A 24761-nucleotide genomic window follows, 5' to 3' on the forward strand; every position below is an offset into this window, starting at 1 on the left:
AAGTCGTGGGAGGCCGGCTGCTGGTATACCAGAGCAGAAGTTGACTCAGCATAAGAACACATGGTCCTGCAAACCCCGCGGGGAAACACCAGCCCCCAGGTTTTCAAACGGTCAGCTGGGGCTCAGAATGATTAAATGGCCTGCCTGAGGCCACATAGCCAGGAAGGGATTCAGTCCCGGGTCCACATGACGCCGAAGTCCGTGTTCTTCTTCCTTTTCTAAGCAGCCACCATGCTTCTGTGGAGACCTAGGAGGTGTCTGTCTTAGAGCCCCGCTCATCACTGTCACCTGTGGCTCCCTGGTGGTTAGCCCATTGAGTATTAGGGAGGGGACTGTAGAGTTCAGCCAGGGCTGCCTTCTGTTGGGTGGGCTATTCATGGGGCTGTTTTGCTTTGATTCAACTCCCAGGGTCCCCAGATTCCTTCTTGACCTGTAGAGTGTCCTGGGATGAGGTGGCTTGACCAGCACAATCACTTGTATGATTGAGCCAAGACTGGGAGAAACTGACTTCTCTCAAGCGACCAGCCTTGTCCAGCCTCACTCATATACTGCTTCCCACACAGGAACAGAAGCCCTCCATGCCTCCCACAGCCTTGGAGACAAGCTATGTCTTCTGTCAGTCAGCTCAGTTCAGTTCAGTCGCTCAGTCGTATCTGACTCTTTGCGACCCCGTGGACTGCAGCACGCCAGGCTTCCCTGTCCATCACCAACTCCCAGAGCCTGCTCAAACTCCTGTCCATCGAGTCGGTGATGTCATCCAGCCATCTCATCCTCTGCCCCTTCTCCTCCTGCCTTCAATCTTTCCCAGCATGAGGGCCTTTTCTAATGAGTCGGTTCTTTGCATCAGGTGGCCAAAGTATTGGAGCTTCAGCTTCAGCATCAGTCTTTCCAATGAATATTCAGGACTGCTTACCTTTAGGATTGACTGGGTGGATCTCCTTGCAGTCCAAGAAACTCTCAAGAGTCTTCTCCAACACTGCAGTTCAAAAGCATCAATTCTTCGGCAGTCAGATTTCTTTATGGTCCAACTCTGTTTTGTTTTTTTTTTTATAAGATTTGCAATTCTAGTTTGCACCGAAGTGTCTTTGCATCTGGAGAAAGACCCATTAGCAGAGACATGAAGGCCCTGAGGCAGCTGCAGTGCTGGAATGGGTGGTAATAATTGCTTTCTGGTACAACTCCCTAACTAGGCAGGCTCTCTGAATAATCAGCAGCACCCTGTCACCTGTCTCTATAGCCAAATACAATTCTCTGTGTATTTGATAAGCTATTATCCTTATAAACTGTGGAAAATTCTGAAAGAGATGGGAATACAGACCACCTGACCTGCCTCTTGAGAAATCTGTATGCAGGCCAGGAAGCCACAGTTAGAACTGGACATGGAACCACAGACTGGTTCCAAATAGGAAAAGGAGTACGTCAAGGCTATATATTGTCACCCTGCTTATTTAACTTCTATGCAGAGTACATCATGAGAAATGCTGGGTTGGAAGAAACACAAGCTGGAATCAAGATTGTCAGGAGAAATATCAATAACCTCAGATATGCAGATGACACCACCCTCATGGCAGAAAGTGAAGAGGAACTAAAAAGCCTCTTGATGAAAGTGAAAGAGGAGAGTGAAAAAGTTGGCCTAAGCTCAACATTCAGAAAACAAAGATCATGGCATCCGGTCCCATCACTTCATGGGAAATAGATGGGAAACAGTGGAAACAGTGTCAGACTTTATTTTTGGGGGCTCCAAAATCACTGCAGATGGTGATTGCAGCCATGAAATTAAAAGACACTTACTCCTTGGAAGAGAAGTTATGACCAACCTAGATAGCATATTCAAAAGCAGAGACATTACTTTGCCAACAAAGGTCCGTCTAGTCAAGCCTATGGTTTTCCTGTGGTCATGTATGGATGCGAGAGTTGGACTGTGAAGAAGGCTGAGCGCCAAAGAATTGATGCTTTTGAACTGTGGTGTTGGAGAAGACTCTTGAGAGTCCCTTGGACTGCAAGGAGATCCAACCAGTCCATTCTGAAGGAGATCAACCTTGGGATTTCTTTGGAAGGAATGATGCTAAAGCTGAAACTCCAGTACTCTGGCCACCTCATGAGAAGAGTTGACTCATTGGAAAAGACTCTGATGCTGGGAGGGATTGGGGGCAGGAGGAGAAGGGGACGACCGAGGATGAGATGGCTGGATGGCATCACGGACTCAATGGACGTGAGTCTGAGTGAACTCCGGGAGATGGTGATGAACAGGGAGGCCTGGTGTGCTGCGATTTATGGGGTCGCAAAGAGTCAGACACGACTGAGCAACTGAACTGAACTGAACTTCACTGAATATTCACAAGTCTTAAATTAGCCAAGACCCCCACTGTTTCTCAGGGAGGGAAAACTGGGTAAACTTTCCAATTTCTGTGCCCCTTCTGTGCCTTAGCAATGGCCCCAGGATGGCTATTGTCAGTGAAATCTGGAATGCAACATCAATTATATTCTCCTATTTATATTTTCCAGTTTCAAAAATGCTTATTCGATTTATTTAAACTAAAATAAATAACCAATTCACCCATTTCTTCCACCTTGCCACCTCCCACCTCCAACAGCCATCAGCCTGTTTTCTATTTGTTGGTTTTTGTCTTTTAGCTTCCACATATAAGAGAGATAATACAGTATTTGTCCTTCTCTGCCTGACTTCACTTAGCATAATGCCCTCAAATTCATTTTGTTGCAAGTGGTAAGATTTTATTATTTTTTTATGGCTGCATAATATTCCATTTTATATTTATGCCACAATTTCCTAATCTAGTCATCCATTGATGGCCACTTAGGTTGTTTCTATATCTTGGCTATTGAAAATGATGCTGCAGTGAACTTCGAGGTGCAGTTATCTTTTTGAATTAGTGTTTTCATTTTCTTCATATAATACTCAGATTCTGATGGAATTCCTGGATCATATGGTAGTTGTATTTTTAATTTTTTTTTTTTTTGAGAAATGTACGTGGTGAGAGCACACATCATTTTCTTGTTTCTGATCTTAGAGGAAAAGCTTTTAGCTTTTCACCATTGAATTTGATGTTAGCTATGTACTCCTGATATGTGGCCTTTACTATGTTGAGGTATGTTCCCTCCATACCTGCTTTGTTGAGTATTTTTATCATAAATGGATGTTGAATCTTGTCAAATGCTTCTTCTGCATCTATTGAGATGATCATATGATTTTTAGCCTTTGTGTTTTTAACATGGTGTATCATTGACTGATTATTGAACCATGGTTGCATCCCTGGAATAAATCCCACTTGATCATGCGGTGTGATCAAAGGTATTGTTGAATTCTGTTTGCTAATATTCTTTGAAGAATTTTGTATCTAGGGTAGTCAGAGATATTGGCCTGTAATTTTCTTGTTTTGTGGCATCCTTTGTCAGGGTAACGGTGGCCTTGTAAAATACATTTGAAAGAGTTCCCCTCTCACAAATTTTTTGGAAGAGTTTGATAAAGATTGATCTTATAATAACTGTTCTTTGAATGTTTGGTAGAATTCACCAGTGAAGCCACCTGGTCCTGGACTTTTGTTTATTGAGAGTTTTTTGTTTGTTTGTTTATTTTGCTGATTCAAACTCCTAATCTTCTTGCTAGCAATGAGTCTGTTTCATTTGAGATTTTCATTTCAGATTTTCTATTTCATCATGATTCAAGCTTTGTAGATTGTATGTTTCTAGCAATTTATCCATTTCTTCTTGGTTGTCCAGTTTATCTGTTTCATCTGGTTTGGCATATAATTGTCCATAGCAGTCCCTTCTGATCCTTTGTATTCTGTGGTATCAGCTGTAATATCTCCTCTTTTGTTTCTGATTTGAGTCCTCTCTCTTTTTCTCTTGCTGAATCTAGCTACAAGTTTGTCAGTTTTGTTTGTTTTCTAAGAACCAGTTCTTAGTTTCACTGATCTTTTCTATCGTCTTTTCAGTCTTCATTTCATTTATTTCTGCTCTAATTTTTGTTCCTTCCTTCCGTCTACTAACTTTGGGCTTCATTTGTTCTTCTTTCTTCTAGTTCCTTGGGGCGTACAGTTAGGTTGTTTGAGACTTTTCTTGTTTCTTGAGGTAAGCATTTATTGCTAAGAACTTCCCTCTCAGAACTGCTTTTACTGCATTTCACAAATTTCGGTATGTTTCACTTCCGTTTTCATTTGTCTCAAGGTGTTTTTGTTTCTCTTTTGATTTTTTCTTTGACTCATTGGTCATCTGTAACTTGTTTAATCTCCACATTTGTGAGTCTTCCAGTTTTCTTCGTGTAATTAATTTCTAGTGTCACACCACCATGACTGAAAAAAACGTTTAATATGACTTCAATCCTCTTATATTTGTTAAAATTTGTTTTACAGTCCAATATATGATTTATCTTGGAAAACATTCACTGATTTTCTGGGTCGATGACCTGTCCATTAATGTAAACAGAGTATGTTAAAGTCCCTTCCTATTATTGTATTGTTGTCTGTTTCTCCCTGTGAAAGTGAAAGTGAAAAGTGAAGTCATGTCTGACTCTTTTGCGACCCCATGGCCTGTAGCCTACCAGGCTTCTTGGTCCATAGGGTTTTCCAGGCAAGAATACTGGAGTGGGTTACCATTTCCTTCTCCAGGAGATCTTCCCGACCCAGGGATTGGAGTGGGTTGCCATTTCCTTCTCCAGGGGATCTTCCCGACCCAGGGATTGAACCTGGGTCTCCTGCATTGTAGGCAGACGCTTTACCGTCTGAGCCACCAGGGAACACCCTTTAGGTCTGTTAATATTTGCTTTCTATATGTTAGTGCTCCTATGTTGGGTGCATAAATATTTACAAATGTTATATCCTCTTATTGGATTGACCCCTTTATTGTTATGGGATGCCTTTGTCTATTACAGTCTTTGTTACAAAGTCTGTTTTCTCTAAGTATAGCTGCTCCAGCAGTCTTTTAAGTTTCTATTTGCATGAATGTCTTTTTCCATTTCTTCCCTTTCAGTTTATGGTATACCTTTACATCTAATGTGTGTTTCCCTAAACCTAAATTACAATTTTTTTGGCATTCAAAGTGTACACACAAGGTCAACTACAGCCCTGACCCCCACCCCCTCTACCCCGCCCCGCCCCGCCCCAGCTATGCACTGTGTCCACTCTTCTTCAGGACTCTTCAGCAGTGAGGCCAGAGTTCAAGCAGGCAGTCTGTCTAGGCTGGCGCTTCCTCTTACACTTGGCCTTGTGCAAACTTGGCCTTGGCCAAGGCCAGAAAAGTTCTTGCAACTTCCCCAACAGAGCTCACAGCCTCCAGTCCTAAGTCTGGAAATATCAAGGGTGTTGCCCGCGGCGCAACTTTTCAAAGCATCAGTTCCCTCCAAGCAACGTTTATTAAGGGTATCGAACAGCTGGGTGGGCGGGGCCAGGGGCTGCTAACTCAGGCTCTATACACGTATACACAGGTTTAGGGGCTGGGGCTGGGGAGAGCATCACGTGGGGGCGGCCTCAGACGGCGGAGGCCAGCTTCCGCTTGGTGCTCTCGCTGCAGCGGTGCAGGATGAGGTCTGCGCTGGGCCTGGGGGGCACGGCCGGCTGCGGCTTGGGGCGCTCGGTCTTGGGTTGCTGCTGCTCCTCTGCGGATGGACAGCACCAGGTGAGGCCCGCCCCGCCTGCTCGGCCTCGCCTCGCTTCACTTTTCGGGCCCCACACTCATGGCCCCGCCTCCACCGCCCGGCCCCGCCCCAGACCCCGCCTCCATCACACAGCTCCGCCTCCATCGCCCGATCCCGCCCCAGGCCCCGCCTCCATCGCCCGGTCCCGCCCCCAGCCCCCGGCCCGAACTCACTCAGGGCGCTCCGGGAGCTCTGAGGCCCGAGCCGCTGGTGGCGGCGCTGCTGCATAAAACGGACGCTGTTGCGCCGATAGGTGTCCTGGCTGAGGCGCTTCCGTGACCGCTGGTGGATGCTGTGAGCGTTGCGGATGGACGACCTGGATCCAGCAGGATGCGGGACTTCAGTTAGTGCCCCGCGTACGCACCCTTGCCGCAGCCCTACCCGAGGGGACTCATAGCCAACCCTGGGGTCCAAAGACTAGGCCGAGGAAGAGCAGTCGGTGGAGGGAGTCCTGCCCAGCCCCGATAGGCATGAAGGCCACTGCCCCTCCCCGACACGGACCCCCTGCCCTGACTCAGAGCCCAGGCCCTTTTCTCACCCGCCTTTCCCCGCCCGCCTTCAGCCTACCCCCTCTACTGGAAGCCCTCCGGCCTGCCCCAACCCTCAGGAGCCATCCCAAGGACGGTGGGCATCGGTGCCCCCACTTCCATCTCACAACCCTGCTTCCCTGCTGCCCTTGTGCCGGCCCCACAGTGTAGGAGGGCACTCCAGCCTTCGCTCAGAGAGAGGGCTGGCACCCCGTCTCTCCCGCCCTAACACTGTCAGCCTAGGGCCTGGACCACAGAGGGAAGCCGTGGTACACCCTCCTCAGCCCTGCCCAGCCTCACCCCACTGCCCCTGGGACCCTTGCTCACCTGCGGGGCGGCGCCCCCCGGCTCTTGATCTGGCTTTGGGCCTGGGCTGTGTCCTGCCCTGCCTTCTGCAGGTACATGGATGGAAAGTAACCTGTGACGTCTTCTTTCCTGTAACAGAGGCAGCCCCTGAGGTCTGGGCAGTCGCGGCGGGGTTGGAGCCTCAGATAGGGGGTCAAAGGTCCCTTAGGGTCATCTGAGGTCAAGGCAGCTGGGAGGTTGCAAACACAGCAGCCAACACCAGCCCCTGCACCTGTGTGCCTCAATTTCCTCATGGGTGTGACACAGGCCTTCCTAGTTGTGACGCTGAGAAGAGGAGCGCAAATGAGCAGATCCAGCTCTCCTGGGACAGGCGTTTGCTATGAAACCTCTGCAATCTTGTATTTGTCAGTTTTTTCTCTTATATAACGTGATGGTCTCCTGTGTCCTAAGAAATCTTTGCCCACTTCCAAGTCAACAAGTTCCCTTATGCTTTCTTCCAAAAACTTCTTAGTTTGGGGTTTTGTGCGTGGTAAAACCTGCGATCCATCCCAAATAAAGGTGTATGGTGTGCAGCAGGGTCAAGGTTCATTTCCCACCACCCCTCCCAGGGATATCCAGTTGTTCCAGCACCATTTGTTGAGAAGATTTTTCTTCCCTTTCTTACTACTACGTTTGGGAGTTAAAAAAAAACAGTAGGCTTTGTATGCTACAGACTTTACTCAGTAAAACTCATTCTGCTTGGCTGGTGGGAGAATCACAAATGCCTCAGGAGTGCATGATGGGGGTTGACTGAATTTGAGTTCTAAAAACTAATTCACTTTGCTGTGCAGCAGAAACTAACACAACATTGTAAAACAACTTTCACCAATAAAATAAATAAAAGTTGGAGAAATCCTGTCTCAAAGTCTTCAGTGGAGGGCCACGCCGATGAGGGGTATTGTGGCCACAAGCTCATGGGAGTCACGGATGGGCGCTGTGACTCCAGGCTTGGCAATCATGTGTAAGACCCCAGGACTCTGCTTTCCCCAGCATCAGGAAAAACTAGTATTCTTACATTCATTTGAAGGAATGAACAGATGAAAATTACAATGACAGATTTAAGAGGAAAAGGGATGACAGGGTCTGCTCCAGCAGCTGTCAAATATAATAATTCATTCAGGGACTTCTTCTGGTGGTCTAGTGGTTAAGAATCTACCTGCCAATGCAGGGGACACGGGTTCTATCCCTGATCCACCACTAAAGCACTGCTAATGCCTGAGCACCTGGAACCCGGGCTCTGCAACAAGAAGCCACCGCAAGGAGAAGCCCGTACACCGCAACAAAGAGTAGCCCTGGCTCACCGCAGCTAGAGAAAGCCTGCGTGCCCCAACAGAGACCCAGAGCAGCCAAAAGTAACAAATAAATCTTTATAAAATGGTATTGTGTTTTTTAAAAAATATTAATACAATTAATTGTGTTGCTGGAGAATGAATAGATGGACTGGTCAGGGGACGTGACTCCAAGTCACAAAGGAAAGAAGTGCCCACTCAGACAAGGACACCGAACCCTGCGATACGAGCAGGCTGGGATGGAAGCAGTCCGCTTCCAAAATGGAAACAGCCCAGAGAGAGGCAGTGGCGTGGCCTACCCAGAGTCGCAGTCTGGTCAGCACTGAGCCCGCACAGGTCCAACCTTGGGCCAGGCTGACTCTCAGGACAGGTGCAGTGGGAGAGAGAGAGGGAGGGCACGACTCTCCTACCTGATGACCCACCAGCCATCCAGGAGCTTGTGAATGACCTCAATGGTTTCACCCTCCTGCAAGGACATCTCGTCCTCCAGTACAGCTGTGTAGGCTTTGATGGTGACGTAGGGCTCACCTGGAGGGGGAGGGGCATAGTGAGGAGGTCCGCCCAGCACATGGCTCCCCGCCCTTACCCTCCTCTCTAGGCCTGGGGCTTCCTCCAGCTGGAGCTCAGGACACCATCTCCTCCAGTTCTCCCACTCCTCCTGGACTTCTGTCCTCTGCCTGCTCTATACAGGGGAGCTCGCCCACTCCCACCCACTGCCATCCACACCAGAGGCCAGGAGCTCCCATGACCCCAGAGACCTGGCCAGCCACCTGCACACAAGGAGCGGCCAGACAGGAAGTGGGGAGGAAGAATACCCGTCCAGTGGCACTTGAGCCATCACTCCAGCCCACTGTTCACATGTGGGGCTGCCAGCCCTGTGTACACGTCTTGCCCAGTTTTTAAAGAGAAGCCACAAATCCACATAAAATTGTAAACTCTTTCTATTAATATTTGAAGATATGGGCAGCCAAAACTTTTTTAATCACACCCCACATGGGCCCCCTCCAACCCAGCGGCTGCCCATTTTCCCATTCTAGTCAGCCACGATACCCCCACCTCCAGGCAGCCCTCCTTCCTGAGCCTCAGGTTGGCTCACGGTATCGCTTCCCACTGGACCCAGCCCCAGGCTGGCAGCTACCGCATATCCAGGATTTACCTCATCACCCTCTCTCCTCTATTCTACCTCCTGGGTCCCCCGTCCTGACCAAAGGCACCACCTCCTGCCCCAATCTGGACTCGGGGGTGTCAGCGCTGCCTCCATCTCTGCCCAAGCCCTCAGTCATGTCTGACCCCAAAGCAGTCACTCTGGCTCCTCAATATTCCTGAGCCCCTCCTGCCCCTCCTCCCATCCCTGCAGCTGGAGAGGGCAGCACGTACCTGCATAGTTGGGTTCTGGGTCCTCGGCTTCATCAGGACTGTCCAGAGGCTCCAAGTAGGACGCTGGGACCCAGCCACGCTTTGTCTTCATTTGGCAGAACCACCAGCCTGTGCCAGGGATATGGGGCAGTAACCCTGGGTGGGTCTGGGAGCCTCCCTCAGCCATCACCGGGTGGGGAGGGGTGAGGACAGTCAGACGCAGACACACAGACATCCAACACTCGCATTCAGACTGATTTGTGTGTGTTCAGTTGCTTGGTGGTGTCCGACCCTTTGTGACCCCCTGGGCTGTAGCCTGCCAGGCTCCTCCGCCCATGGAATTTTCCAGGCAAGAATACTGGAGCGGGTTGCCAATTCCTACTCCAGGGGATCTTCCCGACCCAGGGATTGAACCCGCAGCTCTTGCATCTCCTCTATTGACAGTCAGATTCCTTACCATTGCGCCACCTGGGAAGCCTGTCACCCTCACCACACTCCATGCCAAAATCACACACACCGGTACACAGAGAACCACCGAACTACAGCTCAGAAGCCACTTCATAGGTGTGATGAGAAGTTCGCCTGCCCACCCGGCTGTATCCCGCAGAGATGCTCCTTCTCGCCCCAAATGTGTGCAGATCCCCAGAGCCGCCAGGGGGCGCACTCTCAGAGAGAGGGTGATGCCCCCCGCCCCACCCCCTGCCCCCGCTCCACCCAGTGTGGGGAGGACAGTCAGGGCCCTTGAAGGAGCCCGAGCCCCGCTGTGGGCCAGGCGGGGACGAGGCCCAGGGCTGCTCTCCGGGCGGGCAGAGCCTTGGTGGGGGCTTGTGGCCCAGGGCCCGGGCACCAGGGGAGGGAGGTCCAGGCGGGGTGAGGAGGCTGACCGCTCTCGTTCTTCTCCACGACGTCCACCACGTCACCCGTGGCCAGCGCCATCTGCGAGCTCGAGCCCTTCTCGTAGTCAGCGATGGCGCGGTACGTCTGCAGGATGATGGGGCCCGTGATGTCTGGACAGAGAGAGGGCAGGGTGAGTGGACACAGTGGGCGCCTTCTCCCGGCTCTCCCCTGCTGGCCCTGCGTGGATCGCTAGGACAGGAACTTATGTCCTGTTCCCACCCAGCTCCAGACAGGCCGGGGGGTGGACACGCGCTGTGTACTGGAAAGCAGCAGAGACAAGCTAGGCTTCGCAGCCCTGCACCTATTCAGCACCTTCTGTGTGCCAGACACCAGCCGCACACTTTACACACGCTCTCTCTCATTTGATGAGGTTTGCAAGCAGCCTTTCTCAACATTAATGTGCACAGGGGACTTTCCTTGTGGTCCCGTGGCTAACAGTCCATGCTCTCAATGCAGGGTCCCTGGGTTTGATCCCTGATCAGGGCACTAGATCCCACATGCTGCAACTAAGAGTTTGCATGCCTCTACTGTGCTGCCAAATAAATAAATACATATTTTTAAAAACCCTTTAGCGTGCAGACAAATCACTCAGGGATCTGGCTGAAACACAAGCACTGATTCCATAGGTCTCGGGTAGGACCTGAGGGTCTGTATTTCTAACCGGCCCCCAGGTGATGCTGCAGCTGCCTGTTAAGCACTGACTTGTATCCACCCCTACCACCAAATTCATATATTGAAGCGCTAATCCCCAGTACCTTAGAATCTGAGTGTATTTGGGGCCACTAAAGGCCACTTTTGCCCCCAAATCTGATCATTCATTCAGCCAGAACATTTCCTGGCTGTCGGAAGCCAGGGTCTGTGCTTGATGCTGCAGCCACAGAAGTGAGCTCCCAAAACTCCAACTTTTTTTTTTTTTTAACTTTTTAGCCAGGCCCCACAGCACATGGGATCTTAGTGCACCAACCAGGGTTCGAACCCACGCTCCCTGCATTGGAAGTGCGGAGTCTTAGCCACCGGACACCAGGGAAGTCCCAAGACCCCAACTCTTTAGTGCAGCCGCCAAGATCCTTCACAGCTATTCTCATCTCCTGCTCTTTTCCCTGCATACACTAAGCTCAGGGTCCCTGGTCGTGTCAGCAGTCCCTGAGGGTGACCCTGCGGGGCTGCCCCCAGCCTCTTACCCGCAGCGTTGCTCTTGCCGTCTTTGGGCATCAGGTATGTCTCTGGCTTTTTCACCCTGCAGCAGAGAACAGTCTGGGTTAGACCACTGGGCTTCCCCCTGGGATGCTCAGGACAGACCTACAGAAGAACTTCCCAAGACAGTTCCCAAAAAGAACGTGGGAAATGGGGGCCACCACAGAGAGAAGGTAGCGGCTGGCCTGGGAGGAAGGGGCTTTGCAGAAAGAAGGAGCTGTTCAGAGCCGGAGGGGGTTGCCCAGCTTCCTGCAGACCCAAAGGAGAAGGCTTGTAGCCCAGCTCCCTTCTGCTGGAGCCTCGAGAGAGAAGCCAACGGGGGTGGGTGCCTTGTCCCGCAGGGGCCGAGGGGAGCTGCCCTGCCTGGGACCAGGGTTGTGTTCAAGGGTCCATAATCACTAGCTGGAGCACTGCTGTCTGTCTATGGCAAACCCTGTCCTCCAGGTGTCCCCTGGCACTCAGTCCCAGCGAGGACAGAGAGAGGGGCCTTCTGCAGCACAGTCCCCTGAGATCTCACTCAGCTTCTCTGACGCCGTTCATGCAGGGCCCTGTGTCCAGCAGACCCCTAGGGCGAGGGCAGACAGAGAACGAGGTGGCAAAGGAGAGGAGGGGCTTGAGACACGCTCAGGAATGAACAGAGGCCACCAAGCCCCATATCCTCTCAGGGGCTCCTCACTTCCCAGTGTATAAGCACTCTCCCAGGCACCCACTACTGCATCTGGGCCTCAGCACTGGGTCACAGTTGGGGAAGCTGCTGTCAGAAGGCTCCAGGTCCCATGGCCAGGCGGAGATAGGACAAAGACTGAGGACCTAGGACCCCCAGCCCGGAGTGCCTCCTCCACCCCACCCCCAGCATCCTGAGGCTCAGAGGGGTGCAGGTAGAAGCCTGGCAGGGATGCTGGGGGTGTCTTCCTTCGCTTTCTCACTGTGTGACTTTGGGCAGGTCGCTTGCCCTCTCTGATCCTCAGGCTCTTCCTGTGTAACATGGGGAAAGCCCTGCCCTCTCCAGGTTGAGCCAACCGCCCCTTCCCTCTCCCACCACTCACTGGCTGTCTGTGGGGAGCTTGAGGTCGTCGGGGCGCACCTTGAAGAAGTTGAGGAGGTGCGGGCAGCGGGAGATCTTGACAGGCAGGCTCATGAGCGCGCTGCAGTACTCGGTAAGAGTGCCCTGGCGGCTCTCGGCCACCCGCTGCCCATCAAACCACCGCGGGGCTGGTGGGACCAGGGAAGGACACCAGAGGACCAGTGAGCATACTTGCAAGGTCAAGTCCAGAGACGGTGGGAGTGGAGGGAACAGTCAGAGGGAAGACGAGGGGATCCGGGGCAGGGGAGCCCACCCAGCTGACTCAGCCCCACTCCTCACCTGGCAGGTGCGGGATGATCCTGTTCTCTGGGTTGATGTCCCCCGCCTCAATAGGAAACATCTCCTTTAAGATTTTCTAGACAGAAAAGCAGATACAGAGGAATCTGTGTTATTAGAGCACTGTAAAGGCACAGAATTGGACGCGACCTAAACACTTTCCAATCGCTGGGGCTAGAAGCTGCAGTCCAAAGAGTCGGATGCAACTTAGCAACTGAACAACAAGAAGCTTCTGGTGGCATCCTGGGTTCTTCTTTCTCTCTTGCCTCACATCAACCCACCAGCCAATCCTTTCAGCTCAGCTCCCCAAATCTGTTCAGAATCGGATCCTTCTCACTATGCCCGCTTCTGCCTGGTTTGATTATTACAACCTTCTTAGGTCACTGTCCCCTCTCTCCTGGTCTGTCCTCAATCCACCATCCAGAGGCATCCTCTTAAAACCCAGGTTGGATCCTGTCTCTCCTCTGCTCCCTCCCTCCCTCCCTCAGAACGCTCCCTACCTCTCAGCTCACTCAGAATGGAAACAAAGGGTGTGTTATTCCACGCGATGCCACATGACCTGCCTCTGCCTGCCTTGCTCAAACTTCTGCCACCACTCTCCCCCTGTTCCCTCCGCCCCAGCTGCCCTTGGAAGCTCCAGGCCCACTCCTGCCCCAGGGCCTTTGCATGTGTTATCCCCATTCTTCCCTCCCCCCCATGCAGATCAATAGCTCATTCTCTCACTCTCTCCCTCTTTCTCCTTCCTCAAGTCCTTGCTCAGCTATCTCCCCCTCACAAGGCCTCCTGACAATTGTGCCTCCTTCTCCCATCCTTCCCACCCCGCTTCTCTGGTCTATTTTGCTCCTTCTCAGGACCATCTAACACGCTATAGAAATTACTTATTTTGTTTGTTTTTTTTTGTCTGTTATCCTGACTTCTCCACTGGAACAGAAGGTTTACAAGAGCAGGCAAGGATTTGCACCTGTTTCTTATACCTTTCAGTAGTATTGTCTACTAATCAAGAAGAATGTGCCTGACACTTAGTAGGTGCTCAATAAATAGTGGTTGGATGAATGAATGAGTCCACCAGGTAATAAAAGGGGCCTATCCTGGGACTTCAATGGCAGTCCAGTGGTTAAGACTCCATGCTTCCACTACCGGGAACATGGGTTGAATCCCCCAACAGGGAACTAAGATCCTGCATGCCACGTGGCATGGCCAAAAAGTTAAAAAAAAAAAAAAAAGGCAAGGGGGAGTTGCTAATCCTACAATCCTATGCTAATTCACTTCAGTCGTGTCCGACTCTGTGCGACTCCACAGATGGCAGCCCACCAGGCTCCCCCGTCCCTGGGACCCTCCAGGCAAGAATACCGGAGTGGGTTGCCATTTTCTTCTCCAATGCATGAAAGTGAAAAGTGAAAGTGAAGTCTCTCAGTTGTGTCTGACCCTCAGCGACCCCATGGACTGCAGCCCACCAGGCTCCTCCATCCATGGGATTTTCCAGGCAAGAGTGCTGGAGTGGGGTGCTATTGCCTTCTCCAATAAAACAGTTTAAATAGGTGAGATGAAGCCCCACGATGTATCATCATGGACTGGTCTCAAAATTGTAACCCAGTGACGGTAACAAGATTGAGAAACAGGCAAAAGGCACGCTGATGGCATTCACCTACACCTCAGAAAATGCATGCTCCACCCTACTGTATGTTGTTCCAAGGCTCTGTGTGTGTGTCTGTGTATGTGTGTGTGTGTGTGGCCACGTAGGGTAGGAGCTAATATGGGCTATGAGATGAAGGGAGGCTTCCACTCCTTTTGTAATTTTGATTGGAGGATAATTGCTTTACAATATTGAGTAGGTTTCTGCTGCACAACACGAATCAGTCATAACTATATATGAACTGTGTTGTGCTTCGTCGCTCAGTCAGGTCCGACTCTTTGCAACCCCATGAACTGCAGGCCTCCAGCCTCCTCTGTCCCTGGGGATTCTCCAGACAAGACTACTGGAGTGGGTTGCCATTTCCTTCACCAGGGGATCTTCCCAACCCAGGGATCAAACCACAGTCTCCTGTATTGCAGGCAGATTCTTTTTTTTTTTTTTTTTGGTCCCTCAAATGCAGGCACTTACTGACTTAGCCACCAGGGAAGCCCAAGAATAGTGGAATGAGTAGCCTATCCCTTCTCCGGGGGATCTTCCCAACCCAGGAGTCGAACCGGGGACTCCTGCATTGCAGGCGGATTCTTCACCATCTGAGCTACCAGGGAAGCCCAGAATTATATGTATATATTTAAATATATATATCCCCTCCCTCTTGAGCAGCCCCATCTCTTTTATCTAAAAGTCTTGTGCAAGCAGCCCAGTGACATCAGCTGTGATTCCAGGTGCTTGTGTAAAGGCTGGATATAGTTTTTCTTCACATTTATCTGCATTTCACTTTAAATAATTCAAATGAGAGAAGTGCTTTTGTGGTCCCTCCATTCCTCTGACCTGTCTTAGACCAGGACCCAGCAGCCAAGCTCCACACCATGACCCCCCCATAACCTCCTCCCAGTTTTGTCCAAACAGCCTCTGGTGCTGGGAACCCTGGGGGATTCTCCCATGTAAACCCTGGTGAAAACAGGCTCCCACAAAGCAAGAAGACCAGGTTCCATCGGTATCAGGATTATCCACCCTCCTTCCGGTCCGCCAGGGTCTTCATCAGGCCAGGGACCGTGAGTGAAAGAGCAAGCGCCTGGGATGACCCCTGCAGGGACAGAGCAAGCAGGGGGACCCTTGAGACAGCCCCCTTGAGTTCGTGCGCAGTGGGTGCAGAGTCTTGGTTTGGGAAGATGAGACTGTTTGGAAATGGATGGTGGTGATGTAGGGTGACATAGCGAACACGCTTCATGCCACTGGCTCGTACACTTAAAACAGGTGAAATGGTAAGTGTATGTTACGTATATTTTCACAATAAAAGTCACCTGAAATGTTTTCTTTAAATTAAAAAAATATAAGGCCGACAACATTGTAAGTCAACTATACCTCAATTTAAAAAGAAAAAGCCCCCTTAACTGTGGGCTGGGGAGGGGAGGGGGTTTCCAAGTTTGCCTCCCTGAAGGCAGAGCTGGGGCTGGGCGTGGTGTCTCCCCTTACCCCTGACCCACGCACACGGGGCACTCACGTGGAATTCGTAGATCTCCGTGAAGCGCCGATAGACCACCTTCTCAGACAGGTCGTGCCATTTCACCAGGAACATATAGACCTAGGGGGGAGGCAGAAGCAGGGGACCTTGTTCAAGCACGCATCTGGGCAGCCCCCACCCACGGTGGAAACCCACAGGACTGGGGGGTGGGAGGGAGAGTGCTATTCGCGGTAACCTGGGCCATAGAAAGAGCACCAAGTTCATGGACCCCAGGGCAAATTAACTCTCTCAAATTAACTCAAATCCCTCTCCGTAGACTAGAGGCAAAAGCAGGACCTCACCTCCTGAGAGTTAACGGGAGGTAAGACACAGAAAGGGCTGGGCTCAAATAACAAAACGCAATGCAACACAGTAAGATGTTGTGTGACTGGATTTATAGGAAATGTCCAGGGAGTTCCCTGGTGATCCAGAGGCTGGGACTCTACACTTTTACTGTTGACGGCCCAGGTTCAGTCCTAGGTCAGGGAACTGAGATCCCACAAGCCGAGGGTGCAGCCACAAAATAAAAAAGAAAAGGAAAGAAAGAGATGTCCAGAAGAGACAGATCTATCGAAACAGAAAGTAGATTTGTGGTTGCCAGTGGCTGGGCGGGGTCGGGGTAGAGAGGCCGAGGCTTGACTGGGAATAGGATTTCTTTGGGGTGATGAAAAATAACAGATTATAGTGATGATTGTGCAACTCTGTGAATGTACTGAAAACCACTGAATTATGCAATTCACATAAGTTAATCACATGGCATAAGAACTGTGGTGGTTTAGTCTCTAAGTCGTGTACGACTCTTGAGACCCCATGGATTGTGGCCCGCCAGGCTCCTGTGTCCATGGGATTTTTCAGGCAAGAATACTGGAGTGGGTTGCCATTTCCTTCTCCAATATCCAAAAAAACCATTATATAAAACAAACAAACAAAAACTCAATACGGAAAAATAAGCCTGTAGAAACAGTTAAGAGAACACCACTCAGCCACACAAAAGAGCAGATAACTGATATTTGCAACCACGTGGATGAATCTTAAGAGCACTGTGCTGAATGCAAGAAGTCAGGCATGAAAGGCTACGTGCCATTCTACATCTGTGACATTCTAGAGTGACCTCAACTAATTCAAGGTGGAAAAAGACACCTTAAATAGTTGCTTCTAGGGGCTGGGAAGGAATGACCGGGACATGAGATGGAGTGAAGGTCACGGTCAGCATTTCGATGAGAGTTTGGGTTCTGCAGGGACTCCCAGGGTCAAAACTCAGTAAATGTATCTCTAAGATTTGTGGGTTTCATTCTACACAAATTTTACATCAAAAGAGAAAAAACTAAGCAAATGCTTAACTCTGGCTGTGATATGCCTGCTGAAATATTCAGGGCAAAGTGTACTGATATTTGTGCTTTGCCTTGAAGTGGATCAAAAATAAGATAGACTGATGGGTGGATGGATGGTTGGCATCAGAAAACAAGTGCTACAGGTAACATTAATGGAAGAATCTAGATAGTGAGCATATGACTGGTTAGATTTTTTGGTTTTGTTCTGCTGTAAAATTTTTTTCAATTTCTCTCCATATTTGAGGTTTCTCAGAATAAAATATTGGGGAATCAAAAGAATTAGCTACCCACTGGGGAAGATTAAAATACTCTACAAAATTAGATAGTTGTGAGAGCTGGACAACTTATACTATACCAAAAACCACACTGCACTGCGTGAACTTGCTAATATTTTACATATTTAGAAATAAAGTTGAACCAACAAGGATTTTTTAACTTTAAAGTGGAAAACAAACAAAACCAAATGAACTCAACAGTATATAAAATGGGTAATAATCTAATTTTTTTTAATGGAAAAGACTCCAAGTAGCTTTTAGTTATAGCACTGTCACTGTTCTCAGTCCAAAAGGATAAAAACAACTGCAGAGAAAACTTAACTTTGACTTATTAGGTTAGTAGGTTTATTGTTAACAGTGGCGTGGGAGTAGTGACTTAATACCTTAGCAGTAGGTTTATTGTTGACAGTGGTGTGGGTGTAGTTACTCTGAAACAAATTTATGTTTACTTTAGAATTGAGCAGAGGAGTGATACACTAATCTCCTTGGGACCCACTGTTCCCACCGTGAGAGAAAGGAGCTACAGATATAAAACGGTGAGAGGCAAGAATGATACGACATGGCCGTTTCCCCCAGTCTGTCCACTGAAAAGGCAGTAGTCACGTGCCATGACACCTTGGTGGCAATGAGCACACCTAGCTTCCAGATTTTGTGTTCTAATATCACTCCCACTAAAGAACCAGCGTTCTTTACTGAAATAGTTGAGTCCAGGCCTAGGGCTGAAAGACTCCAGCTTAAGCTGGACCACCTTGTGCCATAAGAACGGATTCTGGTGCCCTCTCCCAAAAAAAAAAAAAAAAAAGTGCTCCAAGAATGACATGATATATCCCCAAAAGAGCACAGAGGCCAACCTGAAGGAGCTCCCAGTCACCAAATCTGGAACATTCTGAGCATCAAAATAAGAAATAATAGTAATGGACTCTGACCCACTGAATCCATGGAGCCATACGGACATAAACCAGGAAGAAGGGAAGACACAGGAAATGCACGCAGGAGGCCCAGTAGAGTTTAAAGCTCATTATTTGGCAATCACGATCGTCATTTGATTCAAGCAAGAGTCATCCAGTTTCTGTAAGGCATAGGATACTCACATAGCTTTCCATAACCTCCCCCACGGGTTCGTTATTAATTCTGTTGCTCGTTGTAGTCACTAAGTTTTGTTCACCTCTTCTGCAACCCCAATGACTACAGCCCGCCGGGCTCCTCTGTCCATGGAATTCTCCAGGCAAGAATACTGGGGTGGGTTGCCATTTCCTTCTCCAGGGGATCTCTTCCAGACCCAGGAATGAAACCCACATCTCCAGCATTGGCAGGTGGATTCTTTACCACCGAGCCACCAGGGAAGCCCAGTTATGAATTACAAAGGGGGAAACAGTAGCTTTACAGCAGAGAAACTTGGAAGACAAACTTAAGGTTTAGTGATCAAACATCACTAATATAGGAATAAATAAAAATCGCCTGATGGGATCAAAGAGAAGAACAGAGAGTCACTTCCAGGGTGTCCTTGAATTATTGGGATCTAAAGTGAAAAGTGAAAGTCGCTCAACTGTGTCCAACTCTTCACAACCCCAGGGACTATACAGTCCATGGAATTCTGCAGGACGGAATCCTGGAGTAGGTAGCCTTTCCCTTCTCCAGGGATCTTCCTAAGCCAGAGATCAAATCCAGGTCTCCTACATTGCAGGTGGATTCTTTACCAGCTGAGCCACATGGGAAGCCCAGAAGACTGGAGTGGGCAGCCTGTCCCTTCTCCTGCAGATCTTCCCAACCCAGCAATCAAACCAGGGTCTCTTTCATTGCAGGCAGATTCTTTACCATCTGAGCTATCATGGAAGCCATGGAGATCTAAGGAAGTATCAAACCTGTGTCTCCGGCATTGCAGGAGGATTCTTTACTCGCTGAACCATTGGAAAGTCCCTAAGAGGTATCAGAAACACCAAAATTGAGGGGCATTCTACAAAATAACTGGTCCCATCTCTTCAAAAAGTCAAAATTGAAAAGGACCAAGACTGATTAAGACCGATCCAGGTTAGAGACCACCAAAGAGATGTGGCGAGTCGAATACACAGGATAACCTGGATTGGATCCTGGGTCTGGAAAAAACGTCCCTGCCGAGGGACAAGTAGGACACTTGCTGAAATCCTAATACAGTCTGTGGGCTGCACGACAGTGTTTTATCAAGGTTAATTTCCTCATTTCGACACCTTTGGTTATGTAAGAGAGCGTTCTTGGTTTTAAGAAATACACACTTGTAATATTGGGGGGGGTAAAGAAGCACAACGTCTCCAAATAACTGTCAAACGATTCAGAATATATATATTTACAGAGAAAGGAGGGAGGGACAAGGGAACAGAGAGAGACACACACAGAAAATGCGGATGAAGGAATACTGGAGTAATTGGCATTTTCCCGGGGGCAACATTTCTGTAAATCTGAAATTATTTCAACACTAAAAGTTAAAAAAAGACGAAAGGTCTCCGCATATACTCTGAATGCAGCCCACGTGCTGCTTATAACGTGGATCCCTCTCTGTTCTTCCTCTGGGTTTGGAGACCCTATGATGATGGGTGGGGGGGCCGGGTCTGAGCCAACACTTCCCCAGCTCCCCGGGGGCAGGAGGGGGGACTCTTCGAGTCCCTGTGGTGGTGTCACCCTACAGGAGGGACCCAGACTCTGATGTAACTGATCACCACCAGCGCGCCTTCCCGGGGACCCCTCGCGGAGGGCCGGCAGAGACACGTGCCAGCGGGGAGAGCAGGGAGTGGGGCAGGGGCAGGGGCCGCGCATCATCTGAAGGGCTCACATGGACTGCGGCCCCAGATAGGCGGCCTGAGGCCGGGGGACCCGGAGTCTCGGCCACGACCCTGCACCCTCTCCCCTCGGGCAGGGAGCCCCGGGGCTGTGCGGGGACCCGCACGTGCGCCACCCACCCACCCCCAGGCCTGTCCCAGCGCAGGGCGCTCCCGGCCGGTACTCACGTAGTGCTGGCTGGGGACGAAGCGCTTCTCGAAGCCCAGGAGGGCAATGTGGCGGATGAAGTGGTCCCCCATGGCTCGGCTGCGCGCGGCACCCTCTCCTCCGGGGTGCTCAGGGGTTGGGACTTAAATTGGTTGGAAAGAGGAAGTCGCCTCGGTCGCGGAGGGCGCGGGGCGGGGGGGGGGGGGGGGGAGAGGGGAGAGGAGGTGGCAAGAGGGGGTAGGGAGCGTACAGAGAGGGCTCCGCTTCTTCTTTCGTTTTCTGGGATTCCTGGGGCTCCCGTGGCGGGACGTGGGCGGCCACACGCACGCAGGTGTGCAGGGACACTCTGGCCCCTGTCCTCCCTGTGGCCTCTAGGGCCCTACAGGTGGGGTGCCCGGCTCCTGGCTCTCTCCTCCTGGCTCCTCCGCGCCAGCCGCGTTGGCTTGTCTGTCCTGGGAACTCCCCCAATACTCGCACCTCAGGGCCTTTGCACACCCCGTTCCACCTGGCCCATCTCCAGCAGGCCTGTAACTCCCACCCTCAGTGTCTGCAGGTTTCTCTTCTGAGAAAGGGCACCTCCTCCGAGAGACTGTCCTTGCTAACCTCACATAAAATAGCAGCACTTCATGGGCCCCTACTCCTCTTTCCCCCTCTTTTTTTTTTCAGAGCACTGACCACTGTTTTATTTTATTTTTGCAATGTCTTTCCCGACCGGATTGTGAGCCCGTGAGAGAAGGCTCTGGCCTGTTTTGACATGGGCTCTGGCCCAATGCCCCAGAGCTGGTGCCTGGCATGCAGTGGGCCTTCTGCAAGTATTCAGATAGTAACTGCATTGCTCATGGAGTGATGTATCCTCCAGGGAAGTGTGTGCAAGCCTCCCGTGCACACCCTGGGTGAGCGTGACTGAGAACAGTGGTGGGCAGGCAGACTAAGACCCGATTCAAATCCTGGTCCAAGAACGGCCCCTCAGAGCTGGCTTGGTTTCCTCCTGAGTGAAAGGCGACCCTCATCTCTGCTGAGAATGGGGAGAAGGGGATTTGGGATGCAGGGGTGAGGGAGGAGCAGCTTGCTGGGAGAGGATGGGTTGTTGTTGTTCAATCGCTCAGTCATGTCTGACTCTTTGGGACCCTATGGCCTGCAGCATGCCAGGCTTCCCTGTCCTTCAACTACCTCTCGGGATTTGCTCAAACTCATGTCCACTGAGTCGATGATGCCAAAGCCTGCGGTGCTTGGCCAGGGAGACACGGGGCTCCAGGAGCTCAGAGGTTATAGGGCTGGTTCACGGTCACAGAGCAAGTAGTCTTAGACCCAGGAAATTTGACTGCAGGTTCAGGTGGGCAGGGTCACTGTGTGGCCCAGACTCTCAGATTCCAAGAGGGAGAGATGGTGGCCAAGGCCGTCAGCGCTGGGGGCACGCTGAGAGCCACGGGTCTCCCGGGACCACCAAGGGCAAGGCTCGACGTTTGGCAGGGGCTGTTATCTTGGAAGGTCGGGGTCCATTTCTTTCCTCTGCTCTGGAAGAGTTATTCAGCAGGTCCCCTCTAGACACTGCTGCTCCCCAGTCACCCCGAGGTCACCAACCCTGGGTGTGACCAGCCTTGCCAGTCCTTGCTCTGGTCATTTCCACTTACACAGCTGGGATCTTCCTGCATAGAAGGGTGCACAGCTCAGTGATGGGGAAGAACTGCCCCACACAAAACGGGTGAACCTTCCAGGCACAATGTGGGGATAGAGAAGCGGACAAAATGCCCCCCCTGCAGAATGCCATTGACCCCAAGCTCCAAACCTGCCCAGGCCAGTCAGTGGGGTTGGAACCCAGGGTGACCTCCAGGGGCAGGGGAGGGGGCCCGCAGTGAGTGGAGGGGAGCCAGAGGCAGCAAGTGATTCGCTCTGTTGCTAAGGACGCCAGTTCCACAAGTGCGCTCACTTCCTAAAATTAGCCTGGGCCTAGGCACGTTGAGTTTCATGCACAGCCCTTCTCTGTGGGTTCCTTTTACCGCAACAGAAAGTTCGAAGCAAGAGTAGACTGAGTGGGGTCCCATGATGATGGCAGTCCTCCCTTGAACCCACAGCACACGGCACTTGGCTCACAGCTGAGTGATGGTCCTTTAATCATTCACTAAACGCCCCCTCCCTGAGGTATGCTCAGCTTGTCTCTGGTCTTCCCCGTCTCACGTGGTGCTGCCTTGCGGGCCCCGCACCGAGGTCAGACTCTTGGTACCGCTCACCTGGGAAGGGCAGAGGAAGTGGCAGGTGGGGCTGGCTGCAAGCGGTACCCCCTCCCGGGCACCAGTCCAGGTCACAGCCCGCCACTGACTTCCTTTCTTCTCAGAAGTCTTTCCACTCTTGCATAACTGCCCGGCCAGACTGCCCTGTCTTGCAGACACCAGGCACGACCCAGCGGCCTGAGCCATCAGCTGCCACCTCTCCACTTCCCTCCTGCGGTCTCCCCGAACCCCGAACCTCGCCTTGCTTCTCACCACAGCCGGGGCAGAGAGGAGGGGACCAAAGTACGAAGCGCTAAAAACTCATGTTTACCTTGTAAGACTTCCCTAAGCAGGCTTTTTGTCAGGATAAGATAGGATTTATTTTAATGCATGGATGAAACAAGTGACCAAATGATTAATTTTTAAAAAATTAGCAAAACTAGAAAGAAAAAAAAAAGATAAAACATACAAACAAAAATGAGCAAAATTACACATCATTAATAAATAAAACTTTGGGTTTTTTAAGTTTTTTTTTTTTTTTGCAGAAAAAGTGAAATTGAACTAAACATTCTAAGATTTTAGCTAGCATTATGCAGCTCTTGTTATACACCCCCCAGGTATTAGAATACCAGAGCTTGTAGGATCCCCAGAATGGATAGTTAGGGAGTTCGGGATGGACATGTACACATGGCTGTATTTAGAATGGATAATCAACGAGGACCTACTGTAGAGCACAGGGAACTCTGCTCAGCCTGGATGGGAGGGGAGTCTAGGGGAGAATGGATACTCGTGTATGTGTGGCTGAATCCCTTTGCTGTCCACCTGAAACTATCACATTAATGTTAATCAGCTATACTCCAATATAAAAGAAAAAAAATTTTTTAAGTTAAAAAAATAAAGTGATTATTGATAGGTATGTAAAAAATAATAATAATACCAGAGTCCCTAGAATCTCCCCCACCCATTTCCCATCAACGGCTAACAAAGGACTTAGCCTGGGTTAGGAGTGCCTTACATTTATGATCTGATCTCATCTGCACAGTGAGACTCTTGGGAAGGCACTGTGATTTCCCCTGCTTGATAGATGGGAAGACAGATGCAGAGAGGTTAAACGGGCTGTCACCTCTGCGGAGCAAAAGGTTGGGTCTTGAACCTAGGCAGTCTGGACCCACGCTCTTAACCGTCGGCCCCTGTGAATGAATGATGTTGGGGGGGCTCACGAGGGAGGAGCCAGACTTTGACCTCCCTGAAGAGAGAGGTTCTCACGACAGGCCTGATGGGAGGGGAGGCAGGGGTTCCTGGTCTGGCCCAAAGACCTTGGCCTCGCTTCAGATGCTGCCTTCCCCAGATGGACGTGGCCGGGCACAGCAGCCCTCACCACGCAACAGTTCTCAGAGGCCAAGTTAAGCCTCCTGCCGGGCCTATGACGAAGGCCTTCTGGGTCAGCCCACAGGCCCAGGTCTCGCCTGGCGCCAGGAGGTACAGGAGGGGTCCCTGAGCCGCTGGTTGAGGGCTTCCTTGGCCTTGAGGTTAGCTGCATGGGGTGGAGGCTTTGAAGGGCAAGCAGGTGCCTCAATGTGGATATGCATGCCACTAACCACCCGTTCCCAGGGGACCTCAAGTCTTCCCTTCTCAGCAGATCAGACCAGGGACGGGCTCTGGCTGGGTTGGGGTGGGCCTTGCAGCCTCATCAGAAGAGAACCAGGAGCCTGTACTCAGCAGTGGAGCTAGGACACAGCTGGTCCACACATCCTGCGAATTCCTTCTCCCCTGGGCCTGATGACATGGTCCTTGGCCTAGGGACACAGGAGCGAGCGCCCCAGACACCACAAGAGTCAGCCTGAGCCTTTGGTCTGCAGGAGGCCATGCATACACCAACTGCTGGCTGTGGGCACAGTGGCCTGGAGCCCAACCCACACTGACCTATTCATACAGGGTTGGGTGCCCTTGGCAAGCTCCAAGCCTTTTTATCATCTGTACCTACGCCAAGGACTGTGGGATATTTAGGGAGGTCCAAGGCAGTTTCTTGCTGTTTAAGCTGGGCCTGGAATGAGGGAAATGTCAGGTGAATGAGCCAGTACTGCAGGCTGCTGGGGCAAACGGTGCAGGGCTCAGACCCAGGGCAGGCGGCCCGTGTTCTCTGCTGGAGCTGTCGCCGGTGAGCTGGGTGGCTGTGTGTGGGGCAGCCCCCGGTCTAGCCCTGGGAGAGCTCAGCCTTGGCTATGCCCAGGGCCGTGG

At 51.0% G+C, this 24761-nt stretch overlaps 2 protein-coding genes and 1 non-coding gene across 4 annotated transcripts in view; 1 reads left to right on the forward strand and 2 right to left on the reverse strand.

Moving 5' to 3' along the window:
- LOC101112784 (general transcription factor II-I repeat domain-containing protein 2) overlaps positions 1–7387 on the forward strand; it is a 58889-nt gene extending 51502 nt beyond the window's left edge. Inside the window, exon 16 of the mRNA XM_060405609.1 lies at positions 1464–7387. Within this exon, the coding sequence (XP_060261592.1) occupies positions 1464–1696 (233 nt within the window). The 3' untranslated portion in view covers positions 1697–7387. The remainder of the gene's footprint in view (positions 1–1463) is intronic.
- TRNAC-ACA (transfer RNA cysteine (anticodon ACA)) lies at positions 4682–4753 on the reverse strand. The gene has a single exon. It is a non-coding gene; the product is annotated as a tRNA-Cys (tRNA).
- Positions 5350–20437, reverse strand: NCF1 (neutrophil cytosolic factor 1). Of its 2 annotated transcripts, none has more exons than XM_015104195.3 (11): positions 20337–20437; positions 15753–15833; positions 12622–12697; positions 12305–12470; positions 11246–11301; positions 10052–10174; positions 9189–9296; positions 8222–8339; positions 6505–6612; positions 5824–5966; positions 5350–5611 (listed from the first exon to the last, which is right to left on the reverse strand). In XM_015104195.3, exons 1-11 carry the CDS (start codon positions 20406–20408, stop codon positions 5484–5486), a joined length of 1179 nt encoding a protein of 392 aa, XP_014959681.2. In that variant the 5' UTR covers positions 20409–20437; the 3' UTR covers positions 5350–5483. The 2 variants fall into 2 exon arrangements, with proteins under 2 accessions (XP_014959681.2, XP_042096294.1); XM_042240360.2 differs by lacking the exon at positions 20337–20437 and adding an exon at positions 15221–15335 and having other exon boundaries at positions 15753–15837.
- Positions 20438–24761: the final 4324 nt, after the last annotated feature.

The sequence above is a fragment of the Ovis aries genome, chromosome 24, assembly GCF_016772045.2.
Source record: "Ovis aries strain OAR_USU_Benz2616 breed Rambouillet chromosome 24, ARS-UI_Ramb_v3.0, whole genome shotgun sequence".
In the NCBI taxonomy this organism is placed as follows: Eukaryota; Metazoa; Chordata; class Mammalia; order Artiodactyla; family Bovidae; genus Ovis; species Ovis aries.

What these genes read in the sequence shown, in the direction of transcription:
- NCF1 (XM_015104195.3), bottom strand. Translation starts at nt 20,408, where the DNA reads ATGGGGGACCACTTCATCCGCCACATTGCCCTCCTGGGCTTCGAGAAG. An exon ending in GATCATCCCGCACCTGCCAG is followed by an intron (nt 12,471 to 12,621) that starts GTGAGGAGTGGG and finishes TGGTCCCACCAG; the next exon opens with CCCCGCGGTGGTTTGATGGG. An exon ending in AAGCTCCCCACAGACAGCCA is followed by an intron (nt 11,302 to 12,304) that starts GTGAGTGGTGGG and finishes TCTCTGCTGCAG; the next exon opens with GGTGAAAAAGCCAGAGACAT.